At 41.3% G+C, this 17846-nt stretch overlaps 1 protein-coding gene and 3 pseudogenes across 4 annotated transcripts; 2 read left to right on the top strand and 2 right to left on the bottom strand.

Annotated features, from left to right (window-relative positions):
* Nucleotides 1-536: 536 nt before the first annotated feature.
* Nucleotides 537-1929, bottom strand: AT3G30820 (retrotransposon ORF-1 protein; the record flags this gene model as incomplete). Its single annotated transcript, NM_113986.1, has 3 exons — nucleotides 537-1196; nucleotides 1292-1571; nucleotides 1652-1929. The coding sequence occupies 3 exons, from the start codon at nucleotides 1927-1929 to the stop codon at nucleotides 537-539; spliced, it is 1218 nt and encodes a 405-aa protein (NP_189706.1).
* A 971-nt stretch (nucleotides 1930-2900) lies between these two features.
* Nucleotides 2901-7280, bottom strand: AT3G30821 (annotated as a pseudogene; the record flags this gene model as incomplete). Its single annotated transcript has 1 exon — nucleotides 2901-7280.
* Nucleotides 7281-7601: 321 nt separating this feature from the next.
* Nucleotides 7602-12438, top strand: AT3G30819 (annotated as a pseudogene; the record flags this gene model as incomplete). Its single annotated transcript has 1 exon — nucleotides 7602-12438.
* Nucleotides 12439-16602: 4164 nt separating this feature from the next.
* Nucleotides 16603-17655, top strand: AT3G30818 (annotated as a pseudogene; the record flags this gene model as incomplete). Its single annotated transcript has 1 exon — nucleotides 16603-17655.
* Nucleotides 17656-17846: the final 191 nt, after the last annotated feature.

The raw sequence follows: 17846 nt of genomic DNA, 5'->3' as shown, positions 1-17846 counted from the left end.
ACTAAAAATGAGTCTAGCCATTCAGAGTTAGCAAAGAGTGCTAAAATGATGCAAAGAAAACTCTGAATGTATGATCCATTACATGATTCTCAAGCCCCTAAGTGAGATAAACTAAGTCCAGATTAAGTTCAAATAGATAAGAGAAAGCTCAATTCATCCAAATTTCAAGGAGATAGGGATTATTATTAAGCGATCTAATGATGGATTTTCCTGACCTTCCAAGTTATCAAATAGTGCTAAAATGGTCCCAAGGCAATCAAATCAAGCATGGTGCAATTCTCTTCGAAAAGATCACAGTTCTCAAAACAACATTTTGACTCAATAAAAGACACGATTTTGACTCGATAAAACAAACTGACTCAAGAAAAAGCAAAACAATACAAAAGAATAGATTAGTAGACAAATGACAACCTCCCCCCGACTTGCTTCACACCGACTCGGTGTGAAAACAGTTCAAAGGAAAGGTGCCACATAGATACGATAAAAATCAAAATAAAGATGAATAAAAAGGGGAAAAGTGTGAGTTACAGCGCTACTCAACGGTGGTGGGTGGGGCTCTCGCTAGAGCTCTGCTCTCCTGGCTGCCTCCTGCTCCTGCCTAACCGATGGCCTAGGGACTGCTCTGGTGGTGTCTGCGAGGTGGACGCTCCAGCAGCAGGGACCAACCTCTCAGCATGTCGATCCTCAGTAGCCTTGGACCGGTGTTCACGGTCTCCATCATCCACTCCTCCTCCGCGAGTGCAAACACAAGGCCTGATCTTTAAAATGGCTCTACACATCCTGTGCATCATACTGTTGTTCTTCCTTGTCGATTCGATCATCCATGCCATCTGCTGGGAGATATCGTCACCCGCTGGTGGTGATGAAACAAGGTATGGTGCTGGATCCTCAGGTAGCAGCAAGTATGGCTGGGCGTGCGTGGAAGGTGCCTGATCAGCATAATCCTCATGATCGTCATCATTACCGACAACATGGTCAGCTGTAGGCTGGGCCGCTGCAGTCTGGCGTCGTCTAGTGACAGCTCCGGAAGGGTTACGAACAAGGTACTGCGCGTCCGGTTCGAACGCTAGATTCGTCGCGGAGAGAAATGAGGTAATGTGCTGGTTGGGTATCCTGCAATAATAAGTAACCCCGTCTCTACCCAAAAATTGGTATAATTGACTATCTGGCTTGGTGAAATTAGTGCGAATCAGGTACTGCAAATCCATTTCCGCTACCGTTGGGGGACAAATTGTTTCGGTCTTAGAGAGGTCGAAATTGCAACCCCTGAACAATGGGGTAAGGGCGGTACCAGCGAAGATGCTCTGCCCGGCTGATGTAGAACAGTATTCTTCATCTTCACCAAGGTGTCACACAAAACTGCAGCTACATTAGTGTCGGGAGCTGGAAGATCTGAGTACGCGGGTAGTAGATGTTTGACTCCGTAGAAAAGTAGTGGTAACTCGGTCTCTGTCACAGCTGCAATCACTGGCTTGAAGTGCAAAACGCTACCGAGGACTTTCGCAACATAACGCACAACCGGACTCCTAATATGGATATCTTCGCTTTGCGCGACTGATATGGTCTTGTAGCTATCGTGTTCCAAAAGTCATCAGCAACCTCAGAAGACAATTTAGGGAACTCAACCGCTTCTCCTTTTGTAAATCCATACATGTCGCATATCTCAAACAGTGTCTTGCTGTAGTGCTTCCTGTTAAGAATGAATGTGAGTTTTCCTTGACTTGGTTTCGGGTTCTCAGGATCCGTGTAAGTGAGTCGACATGTGGCAATGAACTCCTTCACATCGATATGCTTTAAGTCTACTAGCATCTTTGTGTCCATGCCATCCCAAGTGCCTGTGATAGGACGTTTATTAGGATCATCGTTTGTTGGTGCCTCGGTATTGCTCATGCGTGCTCTAGTGCCTGCAGCGGCTTTAGCGCGTCCCATATCTATCAAAAGAAACAAAGTAAAGTCAAGAAATCACTCAAAAACAAGTCAAAAGCTTAACCATTGTACTTTAGTTACTAAAACTAACAATGCATCATGAATAATCAAGTGTCAAGCTTTCAAACTCGTTTTATCCTTTTTTTTTTCAAAAATGAAGAAAAAGTCCGTTTTTTTTACTAAGGGAAAATTTTCAAATTTCAAATTAAGCCTTAACCCAGCAATTAAAGGCACAAATAGGTTCTCCAAACTATCTTAGACAAGAATCTAGCATCAAATAACTCATAAGCATCATGAAATTCAAGGAATTTGAGATTTTTCACCTTTGAAAAACGGAACCTAAAAGAGGAATTTCGAGCTCATACCTTTGCAGATTGAGAAAACAGACAATAAATATGGAAAGAGGGCAAAAATCCGAGTGAAATAGACACCAATTTTGTCAAAAACGACCAAAAAATGAAAGAGATGAGTTTAGGGATTTTTGGTGTTCTTGAGAAACCAAAAAAATGAAGAAGATGAAGTGGATGTCGTGAATGGGGAAGGGGAATTCGATCCCTGGTTTTTGTGTTCGGCGTCCGGTTCGATTTGAGTGAAGACCGGTTCAATTTCGGTTCAAAAAAATTCGCCGGTTTGGACCACCCAGGGATCGATCGATCCGAGGAGGGGATCGATCGATCCCATTCCTGCGGGTTTTTTCTCGATTCGACGTCAGCTTCAGATCGATCGATCCAGCCTGTGGATTGATCGATCCACTCCTGGCGGGTTTGTGCACTAAAAACATACTCACAACCCCGTTAAATACAAAGACTTATCGACTCAACAGCTGAGCCGATAAGTCTAAACTCCACAGCGGAGCGAAACAAACCAAAATCAAAGGAAAATAAAAGAAAGAATAAAAAGTATGTACAATACCATGTGGGTTGCCTCCCACGAAGCGCTTGTTTAAGGTCGTTAGCTTGACCGTAATGAACTGATTAGGCTTGGTCTGGATCCGTTAGAGGGACTGCCGTGCCCTCTTCGGGAGTGGAATGAGCAAGGTATGGTTTCAGCCTTTGTCCATTGGTAGAAAACGGTTCTCCATTGTTATCCCAAAGTACTGCTGATCCGTTTGGACGCATTTCCTTTATGACGAAAGGGCCTGACCACTTTGAACGGAGTTTTCCAGGAAAAATCTTGAGCCTTGAGTTGAATAGGAGTACCTTATCACCTTCCGTGAACTGCCTCAAGATGATCTTCTTGTCATGAATGGCTTTGGTTCTCTCTTTGTAGATTCGGGAACTCTCATAAGCATTCAAATGGATCTCATCTAACTCATTGAGTTGAACCAGACGTCGTTCTGCTGCTGGCTTGATGTCGAAGTTCATCAACTTTGTAGCCCATAGTGCCTTATACTCCAACTCAACTGGTAGGTGACAAGACTTCCCGTAGATAAGGTTGAATGGTGTGGTTCCAATTGGAGTCTTGTAGGCGGTTCTGTATGTCCAAAGAGCATCATCTAGTTTTGCAGCCCAATCCTTTCTAGATTTACCAACAGTTTTCTCCAAGATTCCCTTAATCTCTCTGTTAGAAATCTCAACCTGTCCGCATGTTTGGGGATGATAAGGTGTCGCTACCTTATGGTTGACACCGTGCTTCGCCAACAAGTTCGCAAAAACTTTATTGATGAAGTGTCTTCCCCCATCACTGATCACCACTCTTGGTACTCCAAACCTTGGGAAGATGATTTTCTTAAACAACTTGAGTACAACCACAGCATCATTCTTGCGACATGCTATAGCCTCAACCCACTTAGAGACGTAATCTACAGCAACCAATATGTATTCATTTCCATATGAAGATGGGAATGGTCCCATGAAGTCAATTCCCCACACATCAAAGACCTCTACTTCCATAATAAAGTTTTAAGGCATCTCATTCCTTTTGCTTATACCCCCCTTGCGCTGGCAAGCATCACACTTCGCAACAAATCTATGAGCATCCTTAAAAAGAATAGGCCACCAAAAACCAGATTTAGAACTTTTGTGGCAGTCTTGAATGAGGCGAAATGTCCTGCATAACCTGAAGCATGGCAACTGTAGAGGATACCTTCGACTTCACTCTCTGGAATACATCTCCTGAAAAGGTTGTCAGCACACTTCTTATATAAATAAGGCTCATCCCAGTAATAGCGCTGCACATCCTTCAAAAATTTCTTCTTGGAGTAACCGGTGAAATCAGGAGGTGGGAGTTCACAAGAGAGGTAATTCGCGAAATCAGCATACCAAGGCAAATTACTATCTCCAGTGTGTAATGTCATAAGCTCTAGAGTGCTCACTCGTAACCTCTCCACCTCATCCATGTAGCAATCTTCAATCGAGGCAAGGTTCTCACCTGGCAGAGTATCTCTCATGGGAACTTCCTCTTCAACTCTCAACCGAGACAAATTATCAGCCACCCCATTCTCAATACCTTTCTTGTCTTTAATTTCCAAGTCAAAGTCCTGCAGCAAAAGTATCCATCTCAACAGCCTCGGCTTGGCATCTTTCTTAGACAACAAGTATCTCAAAGTGGCATGGTCGGTGTGAACAATGACCTTAGACCTAACCAAATAGGATCTAAACTTCTCAAAAGCAAACACAATAACAAGAAGTTCCTTCTCTGTTGTTGCATAATTCACTTGTGCTCCATCAAGAGTGCGACTAGCATAGTAAATTGCATGCAACTTTTTATCTTTCCTTTGTCTCAAAACAGCACCCACAGCATAGTCACTAGCATCGCACATCACCTCAAAAGGCAGTTCCCAATCTGGTGGTTGCACAATGGGAGCACTCACCAGAGATTCCTTGATTATATTGAATGCCTGTAAACAGCTGTCATCAAACTCAAACTTCTGTTCCTTGCACAGCAACTGAGTGAGTGGTCTAACGATCTTGGAAAAATCTTTAATGAACCTCTTGTAGAAACCCGCGTGTCCCAACAAGCTCCTGATTCCTTTCACTGAATTTGGCGACTGCATACTCATCATCACATCAATCTTAGCACTGTCAACCTCAATACCCTTTTCTGAAATCTTGTACCCGAGCACAATACCATCCCTCACCATGAAATGACATTTCTCCCAGTTCAAGACCAAGTGTTTGTCCTCGCAGCGCCGAAGTACCCTGGACAAGTTAGACAAACAAGTAGCGAAAGACGAGCCATGCACAGAAAAATCAACCATAAAATCCTTAATCATGTCACTAAAGATAGACATTCTGGAGAATAGCGCTACATTCATGACTGATCAACACAGCTCCTTCTTCAAGGGTCCTTTTGTTAGTCAAATTGTCCTTCAAATGTTTCCGGTAAATAGAAACATTCTGAACTAACTCAAGAAAAGGAAGCATAACCTGGAGCTGCCTCATAATCTCATCAAACAAAGCATACTCCTTTTCTCTCTGAATTTTCCTCTGACGGCCGGGAAATGGCAGCTTTGGCACATAAGGTGGTGGTACAACGGTCTCATCCTGCTCCTTCTCAGGGACTTTTTTCTCAACTTCAACTTTCTCAACTAATGGTTCATCATCCATCTTCTTCTCAACATCATCCTTTCCCGAGTCATCAGAAATGGCCTTAACCTTTTCCTTCTTCAGGATTGGGTTGAGCTCTTTGCCACTTCTCAGTGAGATAGCATTAACATAATCCTTACCATTGTTGTAGTCTTTCGGGTTCGTGATAGGCTTTCCAGGAAGAACTCCCATTGGTCTTGTAGAAGTAGAAGCTGTCTAAGCTACTTGATGTTCAAGTGTCTTAACATGTGAAGCTAGTGACTCGAATTTCCCATGAAGATCACTGTACATGTTATCAACCTTGACATTAATATCTGCAGCATTCTTTTTCTGTCCCTCAAGAATTTGCTGCATCATGAGCTTCATCTCATTGTCTCCTGAAGAAGATGCAGAATTAGCACCTGGAGGTGCCTAGTAACTTCCCTGGAAGTTGTTAAACTGAGGTTTTTGCTGAAAACCTCCCTGATTATACCCATTGCCCTGCGTCTGTGGCTTAGGTACGAATGGCTTGTTGTTGAAATTTCTCTGTCTGGGTACGAAAGGTTTGGCCTGAAACTGCTGACCCTGTGATCCCGTCTGTGCTGGATACACTTGATCCTGCGGATTCTCAACGTTGGTACTCCTGTAGGAAAGGTTAAGATGGTTTCTGTAGTTCAGATTGAATCCCCTGTTCTGGTAGTTGCCCTGACCGTTGATGTAGTTCAATTCAGCCTGATTATCTTCCGAACCATTCCCATTAAACTCCTGGTACACCTGAGCTTCCCCAGTGTCATCACAGAAATTAACAACCCTCTGATCTCTCCTGAGTAGTTGCTCAACCTTAGCTGACAATTCAGCAAGCTGTTTCGATTCTCCTCCTCCACCTCTATTGGACCTGTCATAGTCAACATTGTGGTTGCTGTTGCTAGCTGCAAGGTTCTCAATTAGCTATGTAGCCTCAATCTCAGTCTTGGTCATGAAGTCCCCATTGCTAGCAGTGTCTAATGCCATCTTGTAGGCCTTGTCAACTCCCCGATAGAAAGTGTTGATCAATGTAGCCCGTGGAAAACCATGATGAGGACACTCCCTGTAGTAGTCCTTAAACCTCTCCCAAGCTTCATGGAATGATTCTGTGCTTCCTTGTTGGAAGCTACTGATCTTATTCCTCAGTAGAGCTGTCCTGGACTGCATGAAATACTGCCCCAAAAACGCAGCTTTGTAGTCTTCTCAACTTCTCAGATTTGCAGAATCCATCGATTTAAACCAGCGGTGGGCTTCGTCTGCCAAAGAGAATATAAACAATATGCATTTGATAAGATCATCTGGCACTCCATTCATTCTCGTTGTCCCGCAAATATCTTCAAAACTATCCAGATGATAAACAGGATTCTCAGAGGGAAGACCGAAAAACTGATTTTGTTTCACAAGAGCTAACAACCCGGTCTTGATCTCAAAGTCATTTGTGTTGATAGGGAGCTGTTGGTTCCTGTCTCTGAATAATTCAATATTGAGAGCATCATGATCTCTCAGAGTTTGCCGAGCAGGCGCAGGCCTAGCATTCAGCGCAGCTGCACGAGCAGCATTAGCAGCAGCTACACGGGCAGCGTTGGCAGCAACTGCATTGACAGCGTTTCCACCATCACCAGGAAGATTTCCATCAGGAGGTGGTGGATCTTGAAACACTCCATGATGTTCTCCTTCAAATTGGATTCCATCATCATCCACAACATTATCCATTTCAGCTTCTCTCTGAACCGCTAACTGTTTCTTTTTCTTGTTCTCTCTTTCAAACCTTCCGATATCCTCGTGGTAGTTTACTAGATGTGATGAGCCTTTGCTACGGGTCATACACCTGAAAACACCAAAGATAACACGGAAATGAATATCAGTATTAGTAAATAAAAATGCTTTAGACTAAAAACTAATCCTAAATCCTTAGGTAACGTAATTGGTCCCCGGCAACGGCGCCAACTTGATTGATTACCCGAAATATCTAACCGAAGTAGAATATTCGAGGTCGATCCACAAGGACCAAAGATACTTTAAAGATTTCCGAGACTCGTTCTTAGCTAAAGCGGAAAGATGGTTTTTGTTTGAGTTATCAGATTGTAAATAAAAATGCATATAAATTAAACGATTTAACTTTCGAGATTTAAAGACATTAGGCATTAGGATATTTCAGAGAACAATAAACAATGGAAACATGAGACAAGGAATTCAACAATTACGAACTGTTCTTGAACATGAACACAAGTTAGACCAATTCCCTTTCAAGACATTAATCACTTAATTTGACTACTCGATTACTAAACATTCGCATGTAATTTCCTAGTCAAATTTGCGTTATCAAACAAGTTCATTTAGTTCACAATGCGTCCTAACTTCAACTTTCGTTAGCTAGAAATACATTGCTCAATTCACATTCTTTCAGGCATTCTATCGAACACTTTTAATGCATAAAAAAAACCTCAGTTCTAAAACAGGGTGATCAATCCTATTCTAGCATTAAGAACATGTAAATCAAAGAACCCAGAGAATAAGAATTCCAAATACCAATTATTCCATTAAATCCATTGAATCTCATAATTAGAACCCTAACACCTAACTGGTGGATTACTCACACATTGCAATAGAAATGAAACAAAGAGGTATTAAAGTAGACATGATTCAAATTGAATAAATGAGAATAGGGTTTAGAAATCTTCTCCAAATTGTCAAGAAGGAATGAATCTCTAATCCAAAAGGTGCTTACAAAAAGGTTCTCAGAAATGTTGCAGAAAAAGATGCGTAAAAGAAAACGTAGGTTTTTCGGGTTTTTATACCCAATTACAATAAAAGAAAAGATAAACCCGGTTAAGGAAAACCGGGTTGGTCATCGAAAAGGATGGATCGATCGATCCCCCCTTGGGATCGATCGATCCCGAGCTGGCGGGTCTAAACTCCAATCTTTCTTGACTTGGATCGATCGATCCCTTCCTGCCGGGTCTGAACTTCATTTGGCTGATGACCTGGATCGATCGGTCCCCTCCTGGGATCGATCGATCCCATCCTGGCGGGTCTGAACCTTCATTTCCATTGTTGTTTTTGGTCCAAATGAGCCTGACAAGTCTCGAAAGCATCCGCATCCCACTTAAACACCTAAAACCTGCAAACGACTCAAGACACAACCGAAAAGACGCAAAAGACGGACTATGACACGACAAACGACTCAAAACTAAAAGACCTAAGACACCAAAAGCGCAACATATCATTCAGTATAACCAAGGTTATGTCCCGAAACAACAGTTCAATGGAGGATACCAACAGCTGAATCCACCAGGGTTCACTCAACAACCACAACAAGCCCCAACAGCTCAAGATCCTGAAATTAAGCAACTTATTCAACAAATCATTCAAGGATAAGCTACTGGCGCTATGGCTTTTGACAAGAAGATAACTGAATTACACAACAAGATCGATTGTTCTTACAACGATCTAAATGTCAAGTTCGAAGCTCTGAATTCCAAAATCTAGTATGTGGAGAGTCAATTTGCATCAACATCTACTCCGAAGCATCATCATCAACTTCCAGGGAAAGCAGTCCAGAATCCTAAGGACTATGCTACTGCAAATGCTATCATCATCCACCAAGAAGGTGAGTCTCCACCAAGTCATCAGACTCCCAATACTGAGGACAATATGCTTCAAGAAGGGGGGGGGAATTCAACTCAAATTGCTGCACCTGCCACCCAACAATTGATCTGGACTATAGAGCACACACCTTTGCTGAATACTCACTATTCTAAAAAAAAAAAAAAATTGAAAAACTCAAGAAAGGTCAAAATCAAGAGATGATTAGCAGTGTCATCACTCAAGAAACATACAAGAAAAGCTTGATGATCCCGGTTCATTCACTCTGCCATGCTCTCTAGGACCATTGACATTCAATAGGTGCCTTTGTGATTTGGGAGCATTCGTTAGCCTTATGTCTCTCTCTACAGCTAAAAAGCTAGGGATCATGGAATACAAGTTCTGCAACTTAGCTTTACTCTTAGCTGATGGTTCTGTTGCACATCCTAATGGTCTGATAGAAAATTTGCCTGTCAAGATTGGAAATGTTGAGATATCTACAGATTTTGTGGTATTAGACGTAGATGAAGAAGTCAAAGATCCCCTGATCCTAGGGAGACCATTCTTAGCTTCATCTAGAACAGTCATAGATGTCAGGAATGGAAAAATTAATCTGAACCCTGAAAAAGGCATCAAGATGAAGTTTGACATCAGAAAAGCTTCAGAGAAATCAACAATAGGAGGTCAGAGTTTTGGGATTCAGGACATGGATGTTGATGAAGAAACAGAAGCTAGAACCCCACCAAAAGTCAACTATACTTCTCAACTCAGCAAGCTGAAGAGAACTTTTGACCACAAGAAGAGAGCAATAGAAGGGTTATCTCAAACTGAAGATCCTACAGAAGATGACTGGTATGAGATGAGAAAAAAATTTAAATGGCAAAGCAGAGTCATAGAGGGATTATCTTCAAGGGTGATGAAGCTGAAAGATCAACTATGGATGTTTGAAAAAAGAGTTAATAAGTTTTCAAATGGTATTGACCCAGAGAAGATGGAAATTGCACTAGCTATCAAGGAGGACGACAATTTCACAACAGAATGGTTTGCACCAGAGACCAGAAAGGAGTTCACTTAGAGGAAAGAAGCCTAGATAGCAAGTTGTTGAGTGAGGAGGAAACCCCCATTCCGACTTATTCTCCACGAGTGCCTAAACGGCCCACCGACCCCTCTTCTGAAGAAGAACACTTGATTCATGATTCTGTTGCTGAAGAATTCCTAGAGCTCTGGATTGGATATAAAGCTTAGGAGGATACAATTGGAAAGTTAACTCACAAGATAGAAGAGTTAAACAGCAGCATTCTGGAACTTCAAGAAATGGTTAAAGGCTACCCCAATTTTGAAATTGAGGATTGGTCAAAGGAGCCTGGTTCAGAAGAAGAAGCTTAATTTGAAGAAAAATCAAATGAGTACTCATCCTACCATTTGTCAAGAGAGGATGCAGAATATGATTCAGAAACTGAAAATTCAACCATTGAAGATGAGGACTTCTCTGTTCCTCTCTTCAACCTTCTTTTTGACTAAGCTCTGTAAGAGTAAAGCTTAGTGACTTAAAACAAGCTCACTTGGGAGGGAGTCCCGTGTCTATCCATATATATAACTTTCTATCTTTCTTGTTATTTTTGATGTTTTTGTTTAAGTGTTTCAGGTTTATTTCATTGACCATGATGGAGTCAACGGTTGTGTAAATTCAAACCAAGTCAAGAAAGATCTCAACCGTTGATCGAGTCGAATGACGAGGAGTGTTATGAGCTGTTGATTTGAATGACCAAATGAGAGAAGCATCACCACTGTTTGATCGAGTGACTTCTTGAGGTTTATTCTGGTCCGTTTGATCTAGTGATTAAAAGCAAAGCATTCTCCACCGTCCGATCGAGTGAAGAAACCAAAGAGGTTGAAACTGGTAGATGAAGACTCTGAGGAAGAAATGGCTTCACCAGAGGAAGCTGATCAAAAAGAGAGAGGAGATGGTGATGATTTGGAATCAAAGAAGTGTGCAACTCGAAACGAGTACTACAAGCTTCTGAACCGCAATGAGTTTTTAGGAACTCAATACTCTCATCCCGAGACCATTGAGAGACTCGGCATCTATGATGATGTAGACTACATGTTTAATTAGTGCAGCCTGAATATTCACATGTTTCGGCCAATGGAGGGTATGAGGAAGAGACCATCCAGTTTCTTTCATCCGTGGAATTGTTCTAATATGGAGAGTCAGAAGACGTTGAAATCAGGCCAGACGGAAGTTTGGGATACCTGGAGTTCTGTGTGTATGACGTAGAGTATCGGCTTCCAATCGAGCATCTCGAACTGATGTATGGATTTCCAAGCGAAAAGACAGGAGTCATCGTTTTGACAAGATAGAGTTTCAGTCATTCTGGGCCACGCTTGGGTCTAAACATGGGTTTTCATCCTCTAGAACCAAGAGCAACGAGATAAGCTTTCCGGTGGTTAGATACTTTCATAGGTCTTTAGCCAGTGCACTATTTGCAAGAGAGAGGAATGGGACCTTTGTCAATGGAGAGCTAGAATTAATGGAGACAGCATTGTAGGAGCTATATGATTTAGCATCAGATGGTACAGTTCTAGCTGGAGATCAGGCAGACGCTTCAGTCTCATTATACATAATCGAACATCTGCTGTGTTATAGAGGATGGGCTAAGGGACTTAAGAAACTATGAAGAATGGTTGTGGCAGGAGTTGTGACCCCAATTTTGAGAGCATGCATTGTACCTCTGCATTCGAACGATTCCTCCGAGCTGGATTGATATGCAACACCTTATCAATTCCAATTGTTTTTGGTCGCAACAGAAGAATGGCCTCTTTAAATATAGGTTCGATCACCCCGCAGCAAGACAATCTATTTTTCTCCTTCCAAATCCCGCTTCCACTTTGATCAGAGATGGTGGCAACATTGAGTTTTGCCCACCAGTGGAGAACCTCTATACTTCAGGTGATGAAGCTATGCCGATGGAAGGAGTGAACGATGATGAGGCTCCAATCCATCATTCAGATGATGAGGCAGAACCCATGGGCGAGTCTTACGCAACACAACAGTTTTACTTTGAAGAGTACTCCGCGCCAAGGCAAAGTAAAGACTCGAAGGAAATTCACAAGCGTCTTGGTTTTCTCCAAAGCTGGTGTAAACTTCAAGATAAGGCTCTCGCAGCACTCAACATGAAGTTTAACGCTCTCCAACTCAAGTTCAGCTGTTCTTCTTCTACTACGGTGATGCCACCGGACATGCCTTTTAGGAGAACCGGATCCACTCGACATGAACCTATACAATATGATCCGCCTTCGCCACCAAGACAGTCTTCATATGAGCCAAGAGAACACCATGTTGCACCTTCACCACCGAGGCAATCATCTTTTCAACCTAGGGAGAAGGAGAAGAGGAGTAAGTCAAAGAAGCGTATAAGGATTGTATATAATGTGTTTGCATTTAGGATTGCTCATTTGCATAGGGGATAATTATGATTTTAAACCGTTAAGCATGTTTTGAGTCAATGAAGTAAGTTCAATGCCCAGGTAGTTAGTTCTTTGTTGCATAATCAATTGTTTCTGTGAAGTAAGACCGCACCCTGCTTTGAATTTACAACTTGACTATACTGCTTTGATTGGAAACTCGCTTTTCTGATGTCATTCCCTATCTATTAGAACCTGAACTGAATATGCAATTATCATGTCTATGCATTATTTGTGAACTCATGGCTACCATATACATACTTGGATTATGTTATTCACTTCACCACCCTGTGTTAATCCAAGTAGTTGACTCTCATTTTTAGAGCAGTTTCCCATACCCTTAGCCTAGCCTTATTTCAAGCCAAAGATCATTTTTTGTGTGATTGTGAGGTCTTTTTCGATTGAGCTTGGTATAACGTGTTAGGTATGAGCCGACAAGAGCAGCCTTTCATGTAGACCTAGCCCACGCTTTTTGGGTTAGTTAGGACTAGGTGGAGACTTGCATTTGGGATTGAGATTGTGTATGGATTGAATGGGAATGAGAATGAGAAAGAAAAGAAAAGAAAAGAAACAAAAAGAAAGTAAGAGTTTAGAGTTCTTAAGGGGGATACAAAAAGTGTTAGTCTAGTAAAGGGTTTGGAATTCAAAGAAGTTAGGCATTGTGATTCAAAGAAAAGGGTAAAACACCCTATGTGCTAAGATTAGAAGAAAAGTCTTAAGTTTGTCAAAGTATAAAACCAAACCCGCTAGACTCTTGAATCGTTTTAAAGAAGAACCCCTTAGAACTTGAATCAAAAAGAGAAAGAATGAGAAAAAGGTAGAGTTAGGACATCTATGGGACTGTGATCATCTTCTGAGCTATCGTAGTATATATCATTTGGTAGATGGGATCTGTTCTTGTATGTGTCCATTGGCATTCTACTAAAGCTCAATCTTTTCTCTGAGAGTCCACTGTTACTCGACCAAATCATAAGAGGGACCATTTTTGTCTCTTAGCCTAAGCCCGAAACCAAGTGACTTCATAACCATTGCATTGCTTGACTCACTGTTCGTGCTTAATGAATGTTAAAGGGAATTGGTTGATGAGAATGCTTGAATAGATTAAGGCAGGTTGTTAGGTTGCATTGTGACGAGTATGGCTAACGTTTTTAAGTAAGGGTCTATCATCTTGCAACCTAGAATTAGCTACCTAGACATTGAGCTTACCCGTTCTATATTCATGCTTCTGTTTTTGAATCCCCACCTTCAAACTTAAGATTTTTGTTTGCTTGAGGGCAAGCAAGAGATAAGTTTGGGAAAGTTGATAACACTGTATTTTACTCATTTTAGGCATGTATTTATCATCATTTAGCTTAGTGATCACTCATTGTTTCATATCATTTTGCATCACATTTAGCTTATTTTACACACTTAGGCATTTAGGATCATCTTGCATACATATTGCATGTTTCAGTGTTTTCAGGTGCAGAAGGAGCTTACAAGGATTCTACTCGACACTCTACTTTATCCAACCAACAAGGAAGCAGTAGAGAATTCTACTCGACCAGTTCAGTCGATCAGCCAGCCACAAAGGAGGCAGCAATTCACTCGACCAACTTACTGGATCAAGGCAGCCTTAGAAGCAGCAACATATCGATCTACTCGCCCCTCCTACTCGATCCTATACTCGACCCATTTACTCGACCAAGGGCGACCAAATCTACAAGACTTGTTGATCTATCAAAGCGTCTTCGGATCCTCCTCATTCCCCACTCAACCAGACATTTGAGCATACATATAAGAGAGGAAGAAGCATCTACTCGACCAATTGATCACTCGGAGCATAGACACAAAGGTGCAGACTTTGCAGCACCCTCTTTACTCGATCCCCAAGATCGAGCACTCGCCCAAACCGCCTCAAGTCTCTTGTCTTCTAGTGAATATAGGTTTTTCAACATTTTACTATAAATAAATCACTTTAGGATTTGTCCAAAGGATCTAGCTTTTTTCCTTTAGTTTTTCTTTGTGCTCTTGAATCTTCAAAACTTAATTACTCTTAATCTATTTTGTTTTTGCATTTAGTTCTTTCAGTAAAGTTGTTTAGTTTGTTTAGATCTATATTTTGGTATGATTTGAGTAATTTCTGGGTTTGTGTTCTTAGTTATGTTGCTTGAGTAGTGATTAGGGTTCTTGAGGATGGATTAGATAAGGGCAATCTCTAGGTTAGTCAGGTGGTTAAGATTAGGTTAGATCCCTTCTGGATTCGTTGGCCTCTATGCGGTTTTCGCTGGCTAATATGGAATTTCGACCATAGACGTCCAGCGTACAAAAGACATTCAAATGGATGCCTGATCTACGAATTCTAGAGATTATAGACTATAGACCAAGAGATTGGCTAGTCTGTATATTGGCTTTGGTAGATTGTTGCTTAAACTCTGCTCTACTATGTTTCATCAACGAGAGTTGAGATTAGGAAGTGGTAGAGTTATGGGGGTCTCTGTCATGAGAGTGGATTGACATAGTTTTTGAATCTATCGTCTAAGGTACCTGCCTTTCGCCTGTTAGCCACCTGATGAACCCTAGAGTTCCCCTTATCAATGAATCCATCCTTAGGACTTCTATTCTTCTTAGATTTATTTGTATTCACCCCCTGATTGCACTTTTATTTACCTGTTATTTGTATCCTCTGTTGATTCCATTTTAGTTCTTAATATTGTTACATGTTGGTTCTACTCGACCCAATGATCGAGTAGGGCTCTTAAGTTCTCATTTTTACCTGTTTGAATCCTGACCTAGGATTGTTACTAGAAACCCACAATCATTATAATGTGGCTTGACCTAGTTGTTATCTTGATTGCTAGTAGTAACAGTGGACTGGATTGACACCCCCTATAGCTGCATCGACATGTTAGTGTTTAAGGGGAATTGAACTGAACCTCACTTCAGCATATAAGTAGGCCTCCTACTTATCATCTACACTGAGAAGTTCACCATGGAAGTGAAACCAGTGCATGTGCTACCGACTGACAGCCCTACCTTGGATGCGGCTTTGGAGAACCTCATTGCATCCCTCACAACGATGCAGCTGCGTCTTGCAGGTAAGCCTCTTTCTCTCACCTTACACTCTGTTATCTGTTGAGAATGGTCTTTTATGTGAGTGTGCACTAAAGTAGGGGGAGTACTTGATGTTACGTACTCTGTTCCGGATGATATGGGAGGTGAGAATGTGGAGGAAGAGGACGATGATGATGAGTTAGATGACAATGCTTAGATGCTTAGTCCTTGTCGGTCTTTAAATGTGTATCTTGATAGGGGGAGTTTGTCACTCATTGTTTTGTGGTTGTGGAAACTCCCTGTTCTTTTTCTTTATCGGTTTTTCTGTGTGTTTAATGTTGGACTAATGTATGGAACCAAGAACTCAGATGTGTTTCAGGTTTTAATGGTTATGCCCTTGGCAGTAGTTGTTTAAAATCCGGTTTTTGAATTCTATGTTGGTATGGAATATTGCTTAGCTTGTATGTGGTTGTCTCTAATCTTTTGCAGGTTACTTGTGGTGTCACAGTCAGATAAAAAGGGGGAAATTGAAGAAACAAAGTGTCTGAAGTTCAACAGGCATGTCCGAAACAATACAGAGCAGAACAGAGGAAGCGGGAAAGCAGCAGTTGCTTTTGCCAATGTGGCGTGTTGGTTGGAGTGAAGAAAAGACGTATCACTTTAGACAAAGGAGACGAAGTCGTCAGGCATAGGACATGGTCCTAGTGTCTAGATAATGATGAGGAGCTACACTTGGACCTGTTGGATAAAGTGAAGCATCCTCCATTTTCCAAGACAAGATATAAGAGAAGCGTTGGTCTCTTATTATGGTTAGCCAGTTTACTTGTCAAAAGTGGAAGATTAGAAAAGTTAAGAAGAACTTGTCTCGTGGGTTTCATTGGTGAGTGAACAAAGTGAGTACACGGTTGTTGCTGTGTTTGTGATTTGGGTAGTTTTAGGATCTGACTGAATCAAATCAGGTTGTTGATGTTGCGTAATACTGTCCAAACTTATCTGTGATTGATTAGTGTGAAGGTTGTTCTAATAAAGTGTGTTTATTGGAGTTGTGTTCTTATTCTAGTCAAAGTACTTAGGGTTCTATTACTTCAGTTATGACCCATGTGTCTACATGAGAGTCACTCAAACAGACAAATTTATCTACTTGTTGCTTTATGTTGGTGATATGTTGATAGCTTCAGGGAATATGGCTGTCATACGAGAGTTTAAAAACAAGCTGAATTGTGAGTTTGAAATGAAAGATTTGGGGAAGGCTTCAAGAATTCTGGGTATGGATATCATAAGAGACAGAGACAAGGGAGAATTAATTTTGTCTCAAGGAAACTACTTGGAGAAAGTTTTAAAAATGTTTGGAATGCTTGAAGCAAGACCAGTGATTACACCAACTGCTGCTCACTTCAAACTTAGAAGTTTGTCAGAAGAAGAAAAGAAAACAGAAGCTATACACATGGAAAGAATTCCATATGCAAGTGTTGTGGGGAGTTTAATGTACGTCATGGTTGGTTCAAGGCCAGATTTAGCATTTGTAGTGGGTTTTATAAGCAGATTTATATCAAGTCTAGGAAAGGAGCATTGGTCAGCAGTGAAATGGGTGTTAAGGTGTTGAAAAGGTGCATACACTCAAAACTTGACTTTTAAGAAGGATTCTAAATTCTGCATTAAAGGATTTTCATATTCAGATTATGCAACAGACTTAGAAAGGAGAAGATCAGTGACAAGATATATGTTTAAAGTTGGTGGAAACACAATTTTGTGGAAGTCAAGTTTACAGTCTGTTGTGGCTCTTTCAACCACAAAAGCAGTGTATATGGCTCTTATTGAAGCAGTGAAAGAGGCCATTTGGTTGAAAGGTTTGTGTTCAGAATCGGGTTTTAAACAAGACAGTGTTATGGTTCATTGTGATTCGGAGAGTGCTCTAGCCCTAGCAAAGAGTTCAGTTCATCACAAAACAACCAAGCACATAGAGACTAAATTTCATTTAATCAGAGATATAGTGTCTCAAGGCGGTGTAGTTTTACACAAAATTCACACAATAGTCAACCCAGCAGATTTCCTAACTAAGATGGTACCTGGTCAGAAGTTTCAGCTTTGCTGCGAGCTTCTCAACATCCAAAGGAAAGAGGTGGTTTCAGATAACGATTTCGTCGAGAAAGATTGTGTTGTGTCAAAAGGTGGAGAATTGTTGTTTGGGTTTGACATAACACAATTATTGGGCTTTATTGGGCCAACGAAATTGGAAGGTGGAGAAGAACAAAAGTGTAAGCAAAAGTTTGTGGGCCCACTTATGTCACCTATATATGCATTACAACG

This window comes from Arabidopsis thaliana, chromosome 3 (genome assembly GCF_000001735.4).
Source record: "Arabidopsis thaliana chromosome 3, partial sequence".
Lineage (NCBI taxonomy): Eukaryota > Viridiplantae > Streptophyta > Magnoliopsida > Brassicales > Brassicaceae > Arabidopsis > Arabidopsis thaliana.
Note: the sequence above shows the minus strand (reverse complement) of the source record. Positions and strands in the feature narration are given on the sequence as shown.